Source organism: Pithys albifrons, chromosome 16, assembly GCF_047495875.1.
Source record: "Pithys albifrons albifrons isolate INPA30051 chromosome 16, PitAlb_v1, whole genome shotgun sequence".
In the NCBI taxonomy this organism is placed as follows: domain Eukaryota; kingdom Metazoa; phylum Chordata; class Aves; order Passeriformes; family Thamnophilidae; genus Pithys; species Pithys albifrons.
Window position 1 is genome coordinate 8,950,624 of NC_092473.1, and position 22,818 is coordinate 8,973,441.

Genomic DNA, 22,818 nt, shown 5'->3' on the forward strand with positions numbered 1-22,818 from the left:
AGCTGTACAATAGTTCTGTACAGCACTGAGCATGTCTAGTTGTTTTGTAATCTTCTACCACTTTTTTTAGTCTTTTAAAAGATAAAACAGGTAGATTTTTTTTAAAAGTCAGTTTTTAATGAAAAAAATGAAAACCAGCTCCATTTTCTATGTAAAACAACAACAAAAAAGAGTAAACTGCCAGTGAGCAGGGAAATGCATAGCCATTGGAAGTGGCAGAGGAACAGCCCACCCACATTTTAATGGATGGGCAGAAATCTGCTGCTCCAGTATAGGACCAAATCCTGCTCCACCACAACAAAAAGTACCAAAGGAAATAAAATTCTACTTTGTTTCTTGGTCTTATAAGAGCAATCTTTATTCAAGACAGATTGAAAATAAATACTTGCTAGTAGTTCACTTACTCTGAAAACAGAAATAAAAAATATTCTAGTTCATCAGTATTAATCATTTCAAAATTAGCTGATGAGCTTCAGCTTATTTCAAGTATACATAAATTTGAAGGCAACAGAGAATGTATTTATCATTTTTATGTGTGTGTGTCATACACACACATTGTATATATATATATTTTGCTGCCACCTTGTGATCAGTCTCTGAATAGGGAGGTTTGGTTCATACAGACCCACTTCTGCCATCTTTATTCACATTTAGCTCGACAGACTTTAATACAGATACTTTTTAAATGGGTGCTCAATGTGGCAAAGGATGGTTGAATCAAGTGCGTAAGTGCAGAAAATTTTAAAAGGCTGAGGAACAGCTCTTGGTATTCCACCATTTCCATGCACTTGTGTCCCAGTTTATTGCCACAACTGTTATGGAAAACATCACTAAATTCTTTCTGATAAAAATATTGCAGCTTTGCATCCAAGTTGTATGGCTGTCTTCAAAACAGAGTAAACTGGTGTCTGAAAAAAGAATAAAAGATTAAATACATCTACTGAAGTGTTTTGCTTGAACTAGATTGTGATAAGGAATATGAAGCATTATAAAAAAACAAAAGACAAATCAAAGTAAAAACACAAACATACACAAAAATCCCACCTGTATTTGTAGTTTAATTGACCATAGAGAAAACTAAATTAAAATCTATCAACATTGCAGAGTACTTCTATTTCTCCAAAAATGTAAGTCAGGAGAAAAAAACCCAGAGAAGTCACCCGTTCCTCATATATTATTCCAGGGAGCACAGAATATATTTCAGTATTTCACACTTCCTAACAGGGTTGTGTTCATCTACCAAGATGATGCCCCAAGTTCCCAGCTGTATGGATAGCACTTATTAGCCTTACCTTCAACAGTATTTAACCTAAACTTAAATTAAAATAAAAATTTACATTTTGCAGAGGACACCTGTCAGGAAAACACAATCCAATGCTTGACATGAGTTCCAACAGACTCAGTTCTGTTCTAGAAAAATGAAAGCTGTAACATGCAGGGCTTTCTGATATGGATCTTTGGGAAAGAACAACAAGCGCCTTTTCTCTCTGTTTCTCAAATAAAGAACCACATCCCAGTCATTAGGTAAGGAAGGTGAGAGTAGCACATCCACATCCTGACAGCACCAATTAGTCAACATTGTACTCACTGCTTCTGCATCGTGCTCTATCCCAATGTCATGGTGCTCCAGTTCCTCATCCCGAAATTGCTTTATTACCTGCAAAAATAGGGGGCAATTAGCAAGTCTCCTTTGCAGACAATCCAAGGCAGCTGGTACACAGAACTACCTGCTGTTGACCACTTTGTGCATCTTCTCGAGGATTTAAATCTCTAATTCACAAAGAAAGGAATTCTTTACAGCATTTCCCAAACCTAATGTTCTTTTAGTATTCTCCAGAAAGGTCTTTTAAGGCCAAGCTGCTGTTTACTTTATAACTATCTTTTTTGCTGTTTCAAAATACCCTTGTAACACTGATTAGTTTCACACACACATTATTCTGACAATTTCCCAATCAGTAAGGGTATTACCCCACAAGCCAACTGGGCTTTTGTCCATTTTAGCATAAAGGACTCTTTTTTTTCTCTTCTAGTTGTTCAACTGGGGCCAAAACATTTAAAGGAGTTCCTCCTGAGATGCCTGCAGACAACCAGGATTGTTTGATGAAGTTCTCAGCATTCACAGACCTCTGGGCACTGTCCCTACCCAAGAGCTTTGCATCACTTTTGGTTCCCTCACTAATTCTTCTCACAGTGACACTGTGAATAAATTCACTGCTTAGCCTTTTCTCTTTATTTTCTGCCCTCTCAATTTATTTCATTACATCTTTATTTTCAGGGGTGGTACTTCCCTTGGGCTATGTCAGCACAATCTGGGTTACTTCTGCCTTTATTTCTGTGCCAAGAGGGCACATTTGCAGTAATCAGATTTTGCTACAAGCTAAACTATGCACAGCTGAACATACTGATAGTCAGCAAGGCTGGAAATGAACAGGCTCCATGTGCTGCACATGGAAAAAAAGTCAGTCTCTCACAAACACCCTACAGGAATGTGTCCCAGTTTGATGCCTAAAGTGCTTGGGAAATTATTTTTTCACACCCTGGGGTGCATCAAACACAGCATGAGCTGCTGGGCAGAAAGGGGATTGTCCCACTGTCCACAGTGTTGCTGTGACCTCACCTGGGCACTGTGTGCAGCTCTGGGCCCTGCAGTTTAAGGAGGATATGAAGGTACTTGGATGTGTCCAGAGGAGGGCAACTAATCTACTGTGCAATCATATTTCCTCCTTTTGTTTCCCCTCTGGACCCTTCCTTTCAATTAAAGTTAATCACACTTAAAGCAGAATTCTCCCACTCAAAAGGGAAGTGTTGAATTACTGAAAGATACTGAAGATAATCCAACACACATTTTAATTTTGATGCTTGATCAATTTAGTGCTGCTGAAGGAAAAACCAGCCTTTTATATTAAAAGTTTCTGCTGACTTCAGCATTGTGACAGAACAAAAAGATCTACTGCAAATTCTATGAGCATGTTATTTTTAAAAGACTAAAGTCACATTAGGTAATTCAATGAGTTTGCTGAACTACTTTTTAAGTCAGTTAAATACCCGCAACAGTTCTTCATATTTTTCTGGATCTTCTTCTATCAGAGTGCGGATCTGGTTGTTGTAGTGCTCTGTTATACTCTCTTCCACTGCCACTGTGCAAGCCATTGCACCTTTCTTTCCAAGCAAAGCACTTCCAGCCCCTGTGGTTGTGGTACCAAACATATTAATACAATGAAATCTGAAGCAACACAAACACTCTACACGTTTGTAAACTTCACAAAACAATAATAACAATACAAACTCACCTAAAACAAAACCTGCTACGTTCCAGAAAGGCAATAAAACAGTAGGTCGAACTCTGTAAGCAACCATGAGCTCATTGAACTTCTTCAGGTGGTCTTTTTCCTGATTCCACATATGCTGCAAAAGAGCCAAATCACAGTGAAGTACAACACCACAAAAGTTAAACATTTCCAATAAAAAATAAACACAAAAAAAGTGAAACAGCTCAGGCCACACACAGTGTGACAGCTGAGGTACCACTCGAACAGAAAAAAAGGTGAAGAAAGGCAGATGCAGATCACTAAGAAAAGGCAAGATGAGGACAGTTATAAAAAGGCAACATAAAAACATTTGCAAAAGAGGACACCACTACAGTAATTGCAGTACTGGCAACTTCCTTACCGAGTAATCCCACCGCTCTTTACAAACCCACGCGTCTGGAAGTGCTCAGATAAAGACCTTAACGTGAAAGCTACAACCTTTCGCCTTCATCCCTTCGCCGTTAATCAGATGCAAATTAAACAACCGCAGCGCTCGGCCCCAGGCCCCCTAACCTGGATAACGGGCCCCACGCTCGACCTGCCCAGCACGGCCATCTGCCCCGCATAGATGCGGTTCGCGCCGTACTCCCCGGCGTGGTCCACGCGGATGATGCGGTCTACGACGGCCTTGTTGATGCCCTCCAGAGGCACCCGCGTGCTGCACAGCCTGAGGGCGGGCAGAGGCCGCAGACCTGCCGGAGAGACAAAGGTGACGCGAGCCCCGCCGCCGTCCGGCCGAGGCGCTGCCCCCCACGGCTTCGGGCGGCCTGAAGCGGCTCGGAGCGGCAGTGCGAGGAGTAAGCAGAGAGCGGAGCCGCGCCCGTACCCGGCCCGCAGCGGAGGGGCCGGCGCCGACCCAGAACGAACCGCACCGCTGGGGCCGCGGCCGCGGCCACCGCCATCGCGCTCAGACCGACGTCATCGGCGCGCGCCGGCCTCCTGCCCTATCACGGCTCCAATTGGCTTCTCGGCGGCATTTGATTGGACAGTGCAGCTGTCAGTCAGAGCCGGCGTCCTCGGTTGCCATGGGAACGGGGGCGGGGCTCGCGTTCCCGCCCCTGGCGGCCGAGGCGGGAGGCGCAGGCGCAGCGCGGAGGTCGCGGAGGCAGCACCGGGAAACGTCACACCTCGGTACAAAAATACCATTTATTGGACCTTTAGAATGAGGGCGGACAACATCCCGAAGCTTCTCTAAACAGGAGAGTGTCTCATATTAACTGCAGAGCAGATCTCAAGGAACGTGATGTGCTTCTGTATAGAAAATCTTTAAATAAAGGAATGTGTGAGTAGCCCACAGGGACGCGCTGCTCCGACTCGCACAGCTCAGCAGTCCAGGTAAGGGAGAAGAAACGTGAAGGTCAGGGGCACTGACACAAAGTATTGCCAACCAATAACTTTTAAATATGCACATTTTAGAGTAAAAAGAACAGTAGTCAAGATTTTCACACAGGAATAAATAATGCTCTAAAATGTTAAAAAGGAAAAAAAAAGGCCCGTGCACAGTAGGTGGTGCCTGAGCAGTGCTGTGCCTGCTGGTCTCTTCCCACCCCCCAGTGTTTATTCAGAGCTCTTTTATCAGCTTGTTGTCTCTGAACCATTTTGTGACGTTCAACTGCACTTGGTACTCCAGAGCAAAATAAATATAAAGGCCTCAACTCTAAAAATGTTTAGAAAACTAATTTCAGACGCATTTGCTGTATTTCCCTCTCCTATGCACCACTTCAAAACACTTGCATGCATCTTTCTTTAGCTTTGGTTTTAAAAAGAGAAGTGAGTTGGAACATGTAAAACTGTACCTTTCCCCTCCCTCGTGATTCTGAGATCATAATTTGTAAAAACAGTACAAAGTACAAAAGAGTTTCTGTTATGATCACGTTTTACCCAAACTCCTCATAAAAACAAGGACTTAAAAAATCCCAACAATCCTGAAACTGTAGCAGCAATAAAATGTTGATTTTTTGAATGGGTCTGACACAGTATAAATTAGCTGAATTTCCAGTTTTGGAAGCTTTAAGCCTAGTGGCTTAATCAAGACTAAGACCACAACCACACAGATTGCAATGCCAGTCAGCTGCTCAATTCTTTTGTGCTGCAGATGCTTCTACTCTTTATCTTGTGGTTCTGGAGTTTCAGGAAGTCAAGTTCTTCTGGCTTTCATGGTTTTCAAGGATGCCTCTGAGCTTCTGTTATCTTTCGGATTAGGAACATCTTGTCACGACTCTCCTGGAAAGACAGAATGAAAAGCATGATCTACATGAACAGTATTAATACAAGCTCTCTATGAACAGCTCTTTTCTTTATTAGAAATAAATAGGTTGACTCACTACACTGTACCTTTGTTAGTGGCTCCCAGCACACTGTCAACTGCCTGAACAATTTTAAGTTTACAATAGTCTTTACTTGGTTTATCTCACATTATGTCACACCTTAACAGTTCTGCATTGAGCCTGGTATAAACATCTCACACACCTAAAAATTTAAACCCTACTTCCAAGAAGTCTAACAACAAAGCAAACAAACATAAAAAGCACACAAGAATTTCCAGAATTCCCAACTGATTTGCAAACCATTCAAAAAGCAGGAAATCTGTTGTTCCTAAATGCCATGCTCCTCAAAAATCTCTTCCTTGTAGGTTTTTTTCCTCCAAAGGGATTGTTAAATGCTGTATGTAAAAGAAGCATTACCAAGAAATGGGCTATTTATTTCCTAAGAAAGTGAGAAGTCTCAGTGAGGCTGGGTCCTGACTCGAGCAGTTTGTCAGACCACACAAGTCCTGCCAAACCTGGCGGTGGCTTTTGATGACCACAAAGCAGCATTTCTGCCCTGGCTGCCTTCTCCAAAGGCCTGGTGAGCAGTGACTTGTTCCTCTTTCAGTACCTGCTCAAGAGGTGCTGGGACCTGCACTCAGGAGCAAGACCAGACACGATGCAGTAGAAATACAGGCCTGGAGGGAAGGGGATGGAGTTGGGTGCCTGTTTGTGAGGGCAGAGAAGGAAATAGAAGTGGGGGTTGTGCAAGATGGTGGAGGGGACAGGAAGCACAAGATTCACGTTCTCATTTAGCAGAAAAACCCCACACAGATGGGTGGATTTAAGCAAGGCAGGAGATGAAAAACAGGGTCACAGCTTCTCAGAGGCACATCTCTTGCATGGGTGTTGCCTGACATAACCAGACCTTGCTGCAGCTGATATCCAAGAAAACCAATTCCTCTGAGAAATACCATAAATCTTCAGTTATTTTTCCTGTGTAATTTGTAAAACATTCTTCACTGCCTGTGCAAACACCACATATCCAGGAGACTGCGAAAACTGCTGTTCTCTGCATGCCTTGTTTCTCTGTCTCTGAAGTTCTCTTTGTTGCGTCAGTAAAGTGAGTCAAATCTTACCAAAACCAGTTGTTCTCTCAGCTGCTCAACCACTCGTTTGTGTGCTCCAGCCAAGGCCATAAAATAGAACATAATGAGGCTGCAAACAACAAAGAAAGATGATATGTTCACATCATGCAAAACAAAATCAGTCACAAAAAGGCTGTTACAGGGTAGAGGAATGGTCAGTTTGTTTGCTCAGATGAGAAACTGTTGGAATAAAGAAGCATTTAATTCTGCTGGGGTAGGTTGGGCATTGCACAAGAACATCTGCTGAGATATTTGTGCTGCCAGAAGGCAGGGCCTGTGGTAGGGAGTACCAGGGGACAGAGAGGCACAACACAGATGTTACAGGCTGCATTTTGACAGCTCTGTCTAGACTGCCAGTTCCTGCCCTGCTCTAAGTGTATGTATGGGGAGGTTGTTCCTCAGAAATTAAATTTAATGAGGCTTCACTGGAGTAACTCTGCTCTCATTGGGGTTTCTAACTCTGGTGGCAGCCACAGGTCAGCATGGCAGCCATTCCTTATAGCACATACCCCAGTGTAACCTGGGACTTGGATTATCCACAGTGCATTAGAAACAAGAACCAGAAATACCTATATAAATAATGTATTTTCTTTTCCAAGGGTAATAATTCCAGTTATCCTTCACCTTTTACACCAGCTTTATGATAAAGTGAAAAAAAGAAAAGAAAAACAAAAAAAAAGAGGCCTTGAGATTTCCTAGGTATGTAATAACAGGTTCAGTTCAGGAGAACACATAAACATGTGCTATGGAAGAAAGGGCTACGTGGAGTCTGAAACTGCCTGGTTTCTCAAATGTAGAAGTTGTAGAAAGCATCAGCTAAGAAGGCTTCAAAATTTGTAAACAGTGCAGTGAAACTGAAATGAAACTATTTCCATTTAAACATAAGAAAAAAAACTTTGTACTGGAATACCTGCTCTACTTGGCCCTGTTTTGAATAGGAGGGTTGGATTATATGCTCTCTACAGGTGACCTCCAACCTTAAAAATTATATGATTCTATACTGAATTTTATCTTACACAATCACTATTGTGACAGTTTTGTATAATGGTTTGGGGTTTTTTAAACCAAGGTTTGTGGATAGGAATTGTGATCTCAGAGCTTACAACACTAACTGGGGAGGATTCAGAGTTAACATTTTTGAGAAGGACACTGTTGGATATGGGACATGTGAGAGGAAATGGAATAAAGCTAATGAGTGCAAACACATGGACAAAGACATAAGGGCTGAGGATTCATATGGGCTTTGATGCTTTTGACTGCAGATGAAAAATCTGCTTCAATAGATGTTTGGTGTTAGTTCAGTAAGGAGGGAATTGAAACTGTCTGAGTCAGTCTCCACAGCACTCACCAAATGACTATAAAAAAAGGCACAGCAAAGGCTTCTGATGCCATGCCAAACAGGACCTGCTGCAGACCTCTTGGAAACCCAAGTATTGTGTCTGGAACAACTTGCCATGAAGTGTTAAAATTCCTGAATGGCCCACATGCCTTGGAGGAGGGGATACTGCCAAAGAAGCAGAAGGATGATGTTACACCAAAACGTAAAGACAACATAATCCAACACAAGCCCAGCACCATTTTACCAATGGGGTGAAAGTGTCCTGTGTCTCTAAAACTGTAGTTTTTGTTTATATGAACTAAGTTATAATTTGATGTATTATACACTATACATTTTATTCCAATTAATCATTCTACAGTTGTGTGCCTGCCTTTATGGAACTGACAACTTCAGAACAAGTGTCAACTTCACAGATGTTAAACTGTCACTGACCTTGCTATGCTGACTCCCACAGGAATAAAAGCCAGGATGAGCCCAATCAGCAGCACTACCAAGAAGAAAAAGTTGGAACTTGATGCCCTGATAGGCTTATCTGCAGGTTTACGTGTGTGTATCAAACTCATCTGAGGAGGTAAAGTGAGCAAGGCAGTTATCAGTCCATTTATATCCATACATCCAAGTATATTTTCCCCAGCAGCTGAATTTTCCATTCTCAAACATGCTATCAGCCACCACACAACCACCCTCCTTTGATGCACATGAGCTGACAAGGGTTAGGACCAGAATGCCTTACATTTTGGTCTAAGTGTCCTATTTTGGGTAAGAATTTGGTCCAGAGGAACTCATGCACTTGCAGAGTCAACTGACAGAGTCATTTGGTGTGTGATCCCTTGCACTGCTGTTGTTCTGCCACAGCTTCACTGGATACATCCCCTCTTGTAAGTACTGAAGTATCAGTAAGAGTTTGACACACAGAAGGAGCTGTGTGGTCACAGCAAAGCTTCTGACAGGCAGAAATCACACAACATTCAACCCAGCTGGGATTTTCCATTTTGCTTCTGAATTTTTAGCAGTTTTGCAAAATTTTATCCAGGTTCTAAGCTGTGTTGCTGATAAATAGGTTATGGCAGGAAATTGTTTTAAAGTAGCTTTAGTACATAAGATGATTTTTTTAAAAAAAACCCAAACAATTGAAGAGGTTGTAATTGAAATGTGGCTTGGCTTGATTTCAAAGCAAAATTCTACCTTCTCTTAAAAGCACAAAACCTACAGAAAATGCAATACCATTGCCTCATTCCAGTACAGTGTGTCCAGGGGTGTTTTTAGGGTTTTTTGATTGTTTTAGATCACCTGCATACCTACATTACAACAACCAGAGAGATGTGCTCAGTTTCCTTTGTTACCCATACATATTCATTACCTTTTTAATGTAAAAGATGATGAAGTATTTTACAGTTGCTATTGCAGGGAGAATTGGTGAAAAGAAGGTTCCAATCCAGCAAATAGTCTGCCCATAAATGATTTCAAGGACGTTGTCAGAAATGCTAAATTCCTGCAATCCCCACCACTGAATTGCCTTGCAGGAGCAATGAGTAACTAATAACCTAAAACCAAGGAATATCATTAGTCCTAAATTGAAGTTATAGTGCTTAGATGAATTCTAACACATTTGAAACCCACAGAATTTATCATTTCAGCATTAGACAACATAACAGAAAATGTCTGAAGAAAAAAGTCTCAAGTATCAAAAACTACACAGCCATCTGAATAACAAACAAGTGCTCAAACCACCAGAAATATGTTTATTTTAAAACTGGTAACCTAGTTAGAAATATGAGAAATTAAGAACAGAAAAAAGAAAATGGGTTTCATATGTCATTTGCAAAATATGCTCAAAAAGCAGAGCTACTTACTTTCTAGGAAAGTCCATAAACAGGGTGAAAGCCAGAATTATAATAAAATCAAATATCATCAGTTTATACATTTCTTGTCCAACATCAGACTCCCAGCACTATAAAAACAAGTCAAGAAAAACAAGATTATCAGTCTAAATAACAAGTGAAAAATAAATCTGTGCATCACTAAAGCAACAAGTGTCTCAGTTAACACCATAAAATTCAAATTGTACAACAACTCCCATTTCTAAAATATTTAAGTGTTTCAGAGCTCCCATGCCCAGGTTTTCACTTTTTTGTTTTGGTGGGTTTTGTTTGGTTTTGGTGGTTGGTTATTTTTTGTGTGTGTTTTTTGTTGTTTTGGTTTTTTTGAGAAAAACCCATTTGCCTTATTGGAGCAAAAGGCAGTAGCTCAACTGTCTCCAAAACAGTTACCTAAAACAATCCTCATGGCAGGCAGAAAGTCTTCGCTAAAGGATCACCTGCCACTGAACTAATCCCGAGTTTTAGACAAACAAAAAACTACCTGTAACAACTGTACTGATTTTCACTGAGCAGTGAGAACCAGCACCAGGTGTAACAGCAACCCCAGGGCAGATACTGAATAGCTCTAGACAAGCAACTCTCATGGAAAACAAATCTCTGTTCACGAGTTTAGATGATTAAAGACCAAGATAAATCTGCTTACAGGATAGAGTTTGTAATTGTATCCACAGGGCTCACACTTGTCAGCGGCACAGTCGGAGATCTGACTCCACAGAGAGAACAAGAGAACAGCAATATTGGCCAAGCGTAGGAAGACGCACCTGGAAAAGGCAAAACCTAATTCCAAACCTGCTAAAAAATAGCCATGCTAACACTTGGCTCACCTGGCATGGGAATCCAAGGAAGCCCTGAAACACAAAAGGATCTTGCAGAGCTTTGACAGAACAGCCAGACAGATAATCAGCACATTTCTTTCCTTAGTAGTAAGCTAAATTGCTTTTCACTTTCCCAGATTTAGTCCTTTGTTTCTTTTTCCAATATGGTTACCAGATCAGTCATTTCAGCTGCAGATCTTCATGCTGCAATGGGCTGCAATGCTCTCAAGTGCAATTTGAGAGGCTAGGTGACAATTCTGAGTGCAGTATTTCCCTCTCATGTAGCTTCAGGCCTTCCAAGGCACTTAGCCAAATCAGAAATATAAAGGACAGAAAGAGTTCAGATCCTTCAATCCAGATCTTACTGCCTCAAGCTGCCAAACACCAGTTCTTCATGCTCTCACACTGAAGTATCATTTACCCCAAAATTTTTAACTTCTGCCTTGAGCAAAACTGTGCATCAGTCACTGCTGTACACACACATTTGCTGCACAAAGCAGTGTGAATCCACAGCTCTGCAGCCACAAATTCTTTACTGACTACTCAGGTTGTTGAAGATGTCCAGACTACACAGCTGAATAGGACTGAGAGAAAAACTTGGCCACTGAGGTGATTGCACTGCACTGTCATCAGAACAGATTGTTCCCAGATGTAAAGTTTCCAGCTAAACATTAGCCAAACAATGCCTGCTTGGTTCCCATCACCAGCTGCTCTGCTTCTTGATATTTCAATGTTTATAACACATATAACCTACCAAGTTGTTGAAACATCCAAAGCCACAATAAAAACACCTTTACCTCATGAGTGTCAGTATGATTTCAAAGGCCGGTAAATAATCTTCAAATCTGATCAGAAATGAGAAGATCTGAGGACCAATGAAATTGGCCAATGTGATCACGATTGAAGGCAAATATTGCACTAAGAGACTAGCCTGAAAGTTCAGGTTGCTGATGTCCTGCACAAAAAGAGATGAGAGAAAGATAATACTTAGAGAAACACACCTTCCTGACATCATGCTCTCTCCAGACACCCACCAGCCTCTCTTGTCCAGGATTCAGGTAGCATCTTTTACTCTGTCTTCATCCTCCACCCACATTTGCATTGGGCAGTAGAAATCAGGCATAACATGAATGGCAAACTTGTCTGATTCTGAATACCTCTATACAAGCAAGTTTCATGGAAAACAAATCTCTATTTTATATACTGCAAGCCTGGTCATTACTATCACTGCAATTTGCTGCTACACACCCTTGCTTTCTTCTGCTCCCTTGAGCAGTAGCTCCTTCCACCTCCAGGTAAGAGTATTTCTGTGCTTCCCCAAAGCTGTTGTGTGAAGAGGTTCATCTCACCACGGTGTGTGTCTGATTACATTGCTAACCAGCACCAAGGCTACCAGGTGTTACATCTACCCAAAGTGCAGACACTTTTCAAGGCATTCTCACTGGTGCCAAGCAGCTCCCCTGACCTTCCTACCATCCTGACCAACTCCTCTACCTGCTCATTTAGGCAAGGTCAAGATTTTGACCCTTATACATAAAGCCCACAGTAAGTGAAGCCGTTTTTTGAGTTATTCAGTGTTGTGTTGTCCTATTCTCTGCTCTCAAACAATATCTCTGACACATTTAGTTAGTCCCCATTTCCTGCTTCTGGCTCTGCAGGCCTTGAATTTACAAGAGTTAAGGGTTAGGTCCACCCTGAACGTAACTTTCTCCATGCCCTGCCAGGCCCATCATATCAGGAACTAACATAGGGGAGAGAAAAAGTACAGTCCCCATTTCTACAGGGCTAACTGAACCCTGGGGTCCTATAGAGAAGTCAATTAGTGCTGCGTAACTGTCACAGCTGTTGTCTGCTCTTATTCTGCTTCTGAACCACTCTCCTCATCTGCTTGTTCTGCCAGGAGTGAACAACCCCACCCAACCTGGTTCCTTCCACTACTGATGCAAGAACCTTTGCTTTTGAAAACTGCTCTGTCTTCAAAGCCTTCCTGTTTCCCCACATAGCGGTAATTCAAGTCACAATACAGATCACAATCTTTCCTCTGCCTTCCCTTGCAGTGCATTTTTGCAGTTGAGCAGTGAACCAGATCATGTGAATCTGATCACAGTGAAGTTGGCTTTAACTAGTTCAGTTTTCTCAGCCAGTTCACTGCCCAGACCCAGCAGGTCACACTGAGGTGAGCACAGTTACAAGGGAATGGTAGCAAGGGCTGCTCTTCTTGTCAGCTGCATTAGGTCCAAGGCACTTGACACCAAAGCCTCTGCAGCCAGGGGAAACACTAGTGGGTTTTGGATTGGTTTGTTTGGGGTTTTTTGCACATGGTTCTTGATCTTTCCTGCTCTCTCCTACTAAAAAAAATTGTCTTTATGAAGCATTTTCAGACCCCTTGCACAAAAGGTGCTATATTAAGATACTTGACTCTTTCACAATAGTTCCTCTTGCTGTAATCACCAGCCTAAATTGAATCTGTCCTAGTGTCATTTCTGATACTCACGTTGGACTTTTCTTGAGAGAAGACAGTTACTCTGTAAATAGAGTAAAAACATCCTGATAAAACAGCAATGACAATTATATTTATAAATATTCTCAGGGAGTAGATGCGTAGCTTTTCTTTTATTGTCCTGTCAGCTATTTTTTGCTTCAGTCTTTCTTCCTCCAAGTCCATCTACAAACAGAAGATAAAAAGAGATGCAGTTTTCTGGTGCAGCACACAACACTGGACACCACATCTTCTACCTCTGGGATGTGCAAATCCATCACATGTTCTGGGAGAGTCACTGCCTGCCCAAGCACACAGAACTGAGGGTGCCTTTTCATTGACACCAACAGGTCCACACGGGAATGGAAATCCCTGTGGGCTCACCTCCTCACAGTGAGGGCCCTGCAGCCAAAGACAAGTGTCTTGCAATCCTCTTATCTTTAACATATTTCCTCCATGACAGACAGACAGTTTGCCTGTTTGTTGTGGCACATTGATCTCAGATAGCTTGACACTAAACTCTGAAATGGGTAAGTCAGCACACCCATCTGGTTATGTCCACAAGTAAGTAACCAATCCCCACTGCTATGGCTCAAACTTCCCTCTCTCCTACTCTTTGTGAAGGAAAAGTGGGGGATAGCACAGAGAGAAGGAAGTACAGTCTGGAGCAGCTTGTCATGAAAACTTGATATATTTCACTTTAGCTGCCATGAAAATACAGATTGCCCATGAAGGCAATTTAAACAGGCCAGACCCACACATTATCGAGGTATTTCCTGAGGGCTTATTTCCATCAAACAGTAATATTAAGGGGTAAGTTCTTCTAAGATGTGAGTTTTAGAGGCGAAAGTGTGATAAGTAAAGGAGGCTCTGGTTATATGACGAGAAAAGATGGCTGTTAACTTAATAAAGCAGAAAGCAACTCACTGTAATTTATGAAATCTGTAATTACTGCTTTGTGGTTTGAAGTTGGAAGTATCTTCACAAAGGTAATTGTTTCACTACACAAAACTCTGCTGTGAGTGTACAGGGAGCAATAAGAAGATACTTGTTTCCCAAAAAAGCCTTTCAGACTCTATTTTTTCAGAGCGTTACGATCTGGAAAATCTATAGCTGCATCAGCATTTTGTGTGTGCATGTGTGCCAGAGGGAGCTAGTGAAAATCTTTCCGTGTCTTCTTATTGCTACAACACTCTCAAATTGTATGAATAGTACCATCTGAATTTTATTCCTCTTCAAACTACTGCCTAGTACACTGCAGAGCTAAAACCCAGAATACTCAAACTGATTCCTGACAGTACCAGGGTTTTTCCTGCAGCTGGGACAGCCTTTCCTGTTGGATTATGTAGAAACTAACACAGGAAGCAGGACTGGAGTGTGAGGAAGAGCCAGATAAGACAAGCAGCTAACAGGTTAGCCTCAGTCCCCAGTGGCTGGGGAAGGGCCAATAACCCCAATGCCACCTACCCAGAAAGCATGCAAGAGGATGTGGGCTGCCCTGCCCCCAAAACAAACTACTTCAACCCTCATTAACCTTATTCCACGACCTGCAAAATTACACACCTCTCTTTTTCAGCCATCTAAGCCATAAGAAACCGTAATCACAGCAAGATGAAAGTTACTCACCTGGAGCTCATATTGCAAGCTACGATGTTTTAGCTGTGCTGCATTTGGATCTGTAATGCAGAAGTCCCAGCCTGCAAAGACTTTGTTACAGTAACTCTGAAATGGATCTGCATCATGCACTAAGTTCTGCTTAAATCCTCCCACAGACCTAGAGAAAAATGCAACTTTATTTAATTTACAGTAAGACATATTTTATCCACAGAAAAAAGTACACATAAGCAAGTTGGTTGATCAAAGACTAAATGACCCCCTCTACGAGCAAACTACTGCATTTGCTTTGCATCAGAGAGTCTCTGGGAAGCTTCAGGGAGAGGTTCTGCAGCAGCTGAACCTGACAAGCCCAGGTGACTCCTGCCTGCACACAACCACAACCACACACCCTGTCACATCACCCAGGGCTTCTCTGACACTGCAAAGAGCTGGCTCAGGAAACTGAGATCATGCAAACCCAAACCAAAAACCCCAGAAGAAATTTCTCCAACAACTGCTGTGTAGTTGAGGGCCTTTTTTTATAGGTATGTGTACATATGAAAAACTGATACTTTGATTTTTTTAACTTTTTTTTTTCTGGCTTCATTTCCCTAGCACAGAAGCTACTGTGGCTCTGCATCCTCAAGCAGAAGATTCTCCATTTCCATATAAAACAGTTCTAGAATGCAGTATGTTCCCTTCAAGCAGGAATACAACATAAACTGTGCAACAGGTAAATAAACAACACCAACATCTTTACCTTTTTATTATCCAGAGGAGACTTAATGCAAGGTAGGCAAATGTAGCCAGCAGGTATGCCAGGGGCAAGTTGTATCTCATGATACTGATCCATACAGTATCTATTGTGTAATAGCCATAAAACAGACTTGTCACTTCAAGGATACCCTGGGAAAACATGAATTTGAAACAGAATTTGTAACAGCAGCAGCAACTGCCCTGTTAAATCCACCCTGCCATTAAGCAGTTATTTTGTAAATTTAAAACTGGGACCCCCAGCGAGCTGCAACAGTCTGTAGCTCCTAAATAGTGCCATGGCCTCTACCAAACTGTAATGCAGATGCTACATAAAGTCCCTCCCCTCTCCAGTCAAAGAGCTCTAGGACACAACACTGGCACCCTACACAGAGAGCACAATAGGCAGTGTACTGCAGAATAATAAGGGTTTAGCAGCTGGGGAGGACAGGACAGGCTGCAGCACGTGGGCAGCCAGGCCTTGTGGTTGCTGAGTAATGTCAGTTTGAAAACTCCCCTTCTCAGAGCTAAAGAATAAAGGCTAATTTAGCCCAGTGGTGCATATGCCTTATCATTTTACAAAATTATCAAAGTTTCATTCCACAAGTGAAACGTTTTCACATTAAAACCAAAATCTAATTACTTACAGTGCCACTGAGCAAATCTTGGAGGTAAGTATAGAAGTAAACAAGTCCCTCATTACCACTGGGTTCATAAATTGTGCAGTTATATTCTGTCAAAAGAAAGTCATGAAAGTCACTGAAATGGTAATGCCCACTGAACTGCAAGATCAAGTTAATTCAAACACGGCACATTCTTATTAAAAAGCATTTCTTTGTTATGGGAGGTAGGGGAGAAGCTGATGGAAAGTGGGAATCTTACAACGGCTGTACATAAATATGCTTACCTATGTTCTTTGAAGAAATTTTAGCAATGGTACTGTTGAATATTCCATAATTAGAAATGATTATAGGAAGAGTTACAAAACTGAACATCAGGATAAAAATTATAAAGTTCAGCAGGACCAGAAAACGGAGGAAGGAGAAGTAGGACTGGATGCCAGTACCAAATCTCCCTGGGAATAAAAAGAACATGTGTCAATAATTAAGATGATAAAATCATTGAAAATACAGAATGAACAGATTAGCATTTCAGTTACACTGAATTAACTGAAGAAACATAGCTAAAGCTAGTTCTAAAGACTGCAGACTTTTAGCAATATAATTTCAAAGGAAATTAGACTTTATAATAATTTTCTCCAATATATTTCCTACTATCACATAATGGATTTTACATTCAGCAATAATAAGGGAAAAAATTAACTTCTTAAGCACATGTAGTTGTATCTGAAACTACACTTGCATATGTAAGACTGCCAATAACAGAAGCAACTTTAAAGAGGAGACATCCACATCAGACAATGAATACCTTCAATGCTGTGAATATCATGTCGCCAAAGCACCAGGTAAGATGACACTCCCTTGGCTTCGCTGAGTATTTTTTTCAATGATTTACTGCTACTGCTTTTCCACTTCTTCCATCTAGATAAATACTTTATATCAGCCTGCTGGAAGTCCCTAAGAATCAAGAAATACAGTTACTGAGCACAAGAAATAAAGAAATAATTCTTTGTTACATGTAACAGGGATGTAACAGGAACCATAGAGACTGCTTGCAGCCTCCAGGGGAGAGCACAGGGCTGGGGGCTGATGCCCCCCCCCACAAACTGTACCCATCTGATTCTGCTGCTAATGGCGACATCAACGTAACTCAAATATAGCAAGTTATCTCATGAAAAACATTTGCCTTTCTCTCAAAATAAAAATCCAATTGACGACAGGACAACATAGGAAAAATATGTATCTGAACTTCCCAATGGGATCTCAGGGAAGTTCCCATTAATGACTTCATATTTAAAACAATCTGGAAAAGGAAGAGAAGATTCTTTCCTCAAATCTTCTGAAACTTCTGACCTCAGCTTTTACACCATGAGGCCCTTAAAAATTTCTCTAAAACATTTATCTTTCTTGTTTAAATGTTAAAAAAACAGCTGTTCAAAATAGAAAATGTCTTTCTTTTTAGAAAATTCACAGATCAAAAAATCAGAATGAAATGTCAAATTATGTTGTGTGGAAACAAAAGAAAAAAGAGAGTCAGCGCACTACAGACACTTCAGTATTTCATTTGGATTTTATAATTCCAACTTTTTATCACATTCCAGCACATAACTGAAAACAAATTTCATCAAAACAATTTTTAATTATTAGATTTTAAGACCTTTTTGAAAAGTTTACTAGGAAGTGCCAACTCAACGAATTTGAGAAAGTATTTTTTGCTACGCCTGGGGGTGCATTGTTCTAGTAACAAGCTGCAAACAAACACCGAGGACTTGCCACTGCATGTTATTTTTACCTACTTCTCACTATGGATTTTCATACTACATGCATACATTTGCATTTTTAAAAATTCTGCATGGTCAACAACAGCATCAAAGAGAATTCTGAGTGGCTCAGAGTTTGCATTTTATTGTTTCTTTTAAGAAACCCAGAAAGCTTGAAGATGGACTTGTATGAGCAAATGCTGTTCCAGCCTCTGGTGCCACTGAAGAAGGGCAGCATTTAAGTATCCATGGACACCGTGCTGGGGTAGAAGACAAAGGTTTCAGTTTTAAAAGGATTTGTACACAACCCTACACAAGTTCCTAAGTGATGCACTGCCACACCACTGTGGTGTGTGCTGTTGCCAGTTTCCTTATCCTTCTCAGCTGAAAGTAAAATAAGCATTTTGGAAGGAGGCCAAATTAAGCCTATACACAACAATCAAACAGGCAGCAGATGATCTCGTCTTTAAGTGCAAATATAGCTCCTCTCAAAAGAGTTCATTTTGTGGAACCTACAGGCTGCAGTGTTTGAAACAGACACTCCAGCCCGTGTTCGGTTTGCATTTTAAATAGAGGCGTGGGCTGCATATTCATCTGAGTTACAGAAGTTGAGTGTTCAGCTTTCTGGACGTTTATACCAAGCACTTTGTGTTGGCAGCTGCTGCACAACATGCAGAGCACTGATCTGAAGAAGTGCCAAGAAGCCCCACCAGAATTTCTCAGCGCTAACATGTATAAACAAGTAGGATATTGCAACTCCCCTCCTCCCACCAGTTCCTTTTTCTTGAAGAACTAAGCTTTAAATACTCAACTTCAAATAAAATTTTAAGGTATTGAACACTTTTCTTTGCCATGAAAAGTGTTCTTTGTCATGAAAAGTCATCTGCTGTTTTTTTGTGTACACACTACGGGGTTAAACATAACTCCAGGGTCAGGCTGTTTCCCTCTTGTTCTCTGTGGAGTACCAGACATGAACTGCAGTTTCACCTCTCTCCTAGTTCATAACCAGAACTACAAGGTACTTGATTTAAAGGTGCAGTTGTTCCCTGACAGTATAATACCACATCCTGCATCCTCTCTCCTCAAAGCAGCTTTCAGCCCAGCAGTGAGAAATGAGACAAGCAGAGAAACCAGGCCGGACAAAGTACGCTCTTAACAATCCCTCCCTCCAGGGGGTTACCACCAGGGGGGCAGGAGCTGCTCACAGCACACAGGAAAGAGCCATTTAAAGATAATATGGAAAGAAAAAAAAAAAGGAAAAAAATAAAGGGTCCTGGGAAGCTTCCTTCCAACTGTACTGAACCACAAGAGAGAGCGCACTGCATTGTGTTGGAAGAGCTAAGCAGACTTAAGAGCGGCAGCACTCGCCTAACAGCAGATAACCCACAGTGACCCTTGAAAGCACGAACCCCTGAAACAAAAAAAAAAAAAAAGGCAAACAAAAAAAGGAAGCCAGTGAGAAACACGTTTGGCCGCTGCAGGTAAAACCCAAGTTTTGACTCATTTCTTCCAATTGCACCTACTCCTAACCCTAGTCAGCGACTCTCTCATGCCAGCCAAGAGCACCCGGGCACCTTTGTGTTAGAACCACATGCCACAAGCTGAAACAGACACAGCTGAAGCCAGTTTTGCTTCGGCCTTCCAGCGCACCTGGAGTGCGTTTAGTAAAGGTCAATTAAACAAACAAACAAACAAACCAAAACCCAAACAAGTTAAAAACGCGTGAAGATTCACCTTAATCTCCTCTTCTCCGCGATACAGAGCGGATATTCCCTGGCAGGGCGCGCAGCCTGCTCGCCTCCGTCCTGCTCCAGCGCCCGCGGCTCAGCCACGCGGGTCGCGGCGGGTCCCTGCGGGGCCGCCCTGCGCTCCTGGGTCCCGCCGCGCCGCCGCCGCGCAGACTGGCAGCTGGGCAGCTCCTGCAGGAAATCCACAGGTGCGGCGCCGTGCGGCTCCTCGGGAAAGAACAGCCCTGAGAGGGAGAGACAGCGGGGGCTGCGGGGCGCGGATCGCCGAAACAGGACACCGGGACCCCGCAGCGCTGAGCAGGGCGAGACGGCTCCGGTCCCGTCCCGTCCCACCCCACCCGTCCATCCATCCATCCCCCCGGCCCGCCTGCCCCGCGCCCTCACCGCCGCTGCTCCGGTGCCAGCCCGGCGGCTCCGCGGCGGCCCCCACTCCGCTCATGCCCGCGGGGGAAGCCGCAGCGCCGCAGCCCCGCGCCGGTGCCGCCGTTTCCGGGCGCGGCGGGGCCGTGGGGCGGTGGCTGCCGGAGCAGGGGCGAGGCCGCCAGCGGGGCCGCCTTCCCCGCCACCCCGCCCGCACCTCCGGTCTCGGGTTTCGGTACATCAGTCTCTCTGCTCAATTTACCCAGGGTTGTTTTAAAACTCAGGGTCTACGAATACATATATTATAGGATACACCAGCAGCTCACCCTCTTCGCTGAAGTGAGGCGAGGCTCACGCACCCCAGGTGCGGGGCTGCGGGTGTTCTGCCTGCTGGGCATCTCTCACCGACGTCTGACTTGCAAAGTGGCTTTGTTTCAATATTTTCTGTTGCTATTAAGCACTCATGCTGGTGCTGGGTGCTGTCAAAACTTACAAACTCTGATACTTGGTCAACTGGCATTAAGTCATGAGCCCAAACTCTCAGCTCTTTCTGAGTGACTGGATCCGGTGGCACGGGATGCAGAAAAATCAACACAACTTTACCATTGAGTTTGAAAGCTTAGTATAAACTGGAGCAAGCAAAGTCCGTAGATCCTGGAACTCTTTTTCATCAGAGTGAGGGGGTGTTTTGTGTTGGCTTGTAGTAAACATCTCAGTGAGATTTATTTCTGCGAATGATTCTTGCCTTTTGTGTGAAAATAACAGCATGTGTGACAAAATAGAAATTGAAACCTCCACTAGTTTCAACAGCATTGCACGACGGGGAAAAAATCCATAATTTCTAGCATTTCTTACTGTGTTATACTAGTAGTTAAACTGATAAACAGATTTTTCTGAACATTCTGCATCCACTTTCTGCCATAGTTTTAAAAATAAAATGCTATTATTAGGTTTCAAAATACCAAATGAGACATTTATGAGCATGTTTCTTCTGTTACCTGTGTGTTATCAGCTCAGGCATGTGATTTTTCAAATTGCTGCATTAGCAGTAAGAATCTATGTTGGTAATCTGTTGTTATAGCAAAACTATAAAGTGTTATTGATAAAACTCTAAGTTCCTAAAGTAATTTAGATGCACAGGTTTATAATCTGTGTTACTGGCAGAGGTGAAAGATGTATCTTAAGGCGAATTGTTGTGAAATACAGAGACATGGAATTAGAGCATAGCAACTTCCTTATTGCACTGAATGACTAAAAAAAATCAAATAAAGAAATCTACCTTGTGGGTGTTTTTGCTTTCACACTGGTGGGTTGGTCTCTGACAATTAGACTTGATGATCTCAAAGGTTTCTTCCAACCTTGATGACTCTATGATTTATAACTAGTTGTTTGTTTTTTGTTTTGGTTTGGGGTTTTTTTAGCTACTTTTTATGAGAACAATTTGTAACTTGACTTCATCTTTCGATAAGTTGCTCTGGTGGCCTATTGCTTTTTTCACAGATCTCCAGGGTGGGTTTTCCCAGGTGGGATTTTTTTTGTATAGCAAAGGCTGGTGCTGTGAGAGTGTCTGCAGGATTGGTGTGTTTGTAACAGAGCCGGACACCTCAGTGAAGCCCATTTGCACAGGTGATTTTGGTTCCTTGGTTGAGCACCACATTTTGTGGGATTCATTTGAACAACTCCCAGTTGACATTCTGGAAAACTCAGGGAATGGAAATTGAAACCTCTCAGTAGCAATCCCAAAAAAACCAATTTGGTGGTGTTTGGCATTCATGCTGAGTACACAATTCATATGTTGTATGTGAATGTGCTTTGTACAACTGGAATCTTAGTACCCACTTCTACTGGTCCCTTGAAGACACCCATGCATGGGCTGGCTTTGTGTGGCTTTGAACCCAGTGCAGGGCCAGTTCTGCCCTAAAGAGGAATATTTATGGGATAAGGCTTCCCTAGGGGTGTCATGTGGAGTGGCAGTTTGGCTTTGTATTTATTTTTCTTTTCTTACCACTAAGAATACAAAGAAGAAAGGTGAGTAATATACTTGCTGCTTAATTAGACTGTTTCTGATACTCTGTGTTCTAGAAAAGCATTGGGTTAATGACCCCATGAGAACATATTTAAATAAAGATTGGAGGAATTGAAACAAGACTGACTACCCTGGGAATTTTGTGAGAACATTCTCTCATCTATCTTTTTTTCTTTTTTCTTTTTTTTTTTCAGTTGAGAAAACTTTTGAGACACTTGGAAATGTTTCAATAAATTTTATGGATCACATCAGTCCCAGGTGGAAAAACAGGAAGATAGGCATGCTGAGGAAGAGAGAATGGATGATTCTGCAGTAAGTTCTCTTATGTATTATTTGTCCCATCTACCTTATTCACAAAAGAGGCAGCTCTCAATCTGTGCTGAGCATGGAAGTCAATGCCATATACTGTTTCCCGGGATGCTGGAAAACAGTCTATCACATCTAGTAACACCATTTCCAGGACACTTTTCTTTCATAAGCTTCCTCTTCCTAATGCTACAGCTGAAAAATGCTTCTAAATGTTCAGGGAACTTCTGATTGATGGTTTTAATTTTGGGGGGATATCATGTCTGACTGCCCTAGTGCTTTGGGCTGTGGCCTGGGCAGCAGGCAGGCAGCTCTGGAACAGTGCAAGAGATCTGCACGCAGGTCCTCTGCAGTCATGCCAGGAATGTTGCTTTGGGCAAAATGTAATCTTAAAGTAGTATTAGAAAACTTCACTTAAGTCTGTGTAGAATGGG

At 42.3% G+C, this 22,818-nt stretch overlaps 2 protein-coding genes across 2 annotated transcripts; both read right to left on the reverse strand.

Annotated features, from left to right (window-relative positions):
* Positions 1-328: 328 nt before the first annotated feature.
* On the reverse strand, positions 329-4,226 carry COQ7 (coenzyme Q7, hydroxylase). Its single transcript, XM_071571001.1, has 6 exons — positions 4,135-4,226; positions 3,822-4,000; positions 3,291-3,405; positions 3,046-3,185; positions 1,589-1,657; positions 329-908 (listed from the first exon to the last, which is right to left on the reverse strand). The coding sequence occupies exons 1-6, from the start codon at positions 4,208-4,210 to the stop codon at positions 831-833; spliced, it is 657 nt and encodes a 218-aa protein (XP_071427102.1). The 5' UTR covers positions 4,211-4,226; the 3' UTR covers positions 329-830.
* Positions 4,227-5,242: 1,016 nt separating this feature from the next.
* Positions 5,243-20,181, reverse strand: TMC7 (transmembrane channel like 7). The gene is made up of 16 exons (XM_071571399.1): positions 20,077-20,181; positions 19,679-19,916; positions 16,993-17,141; positions 16,472-16,639; positions 16,212-16,297; positions 15,572-15,717; positions 14,842-14,989; positions 13,231-13,401; positions 11,534-11,691; positions 10,565-10,682; positions 9,895-9,992; positions 9,402-9,585; positions 8,474-8,604; positions 8,051-8,206; positions 6,694-6,772; positions 5,243-5,531 (listed from the first exon to the last, which is right to left on the reverse strand). Exons 1-16 carry the CDS (start codon positions 20,129-20,131, stop codon positions 5,472-5,474), a joined length of 2,145 nt encoding a protein of 714 aa, XP_071427500.1. The 5' UTR covers positions 20,132-20,181; the 3' UTR covers positions 5,243-5,471.
* Between the last annotated feature and the right edge of the window lie 2,637 nt (positions 20,182-22,818).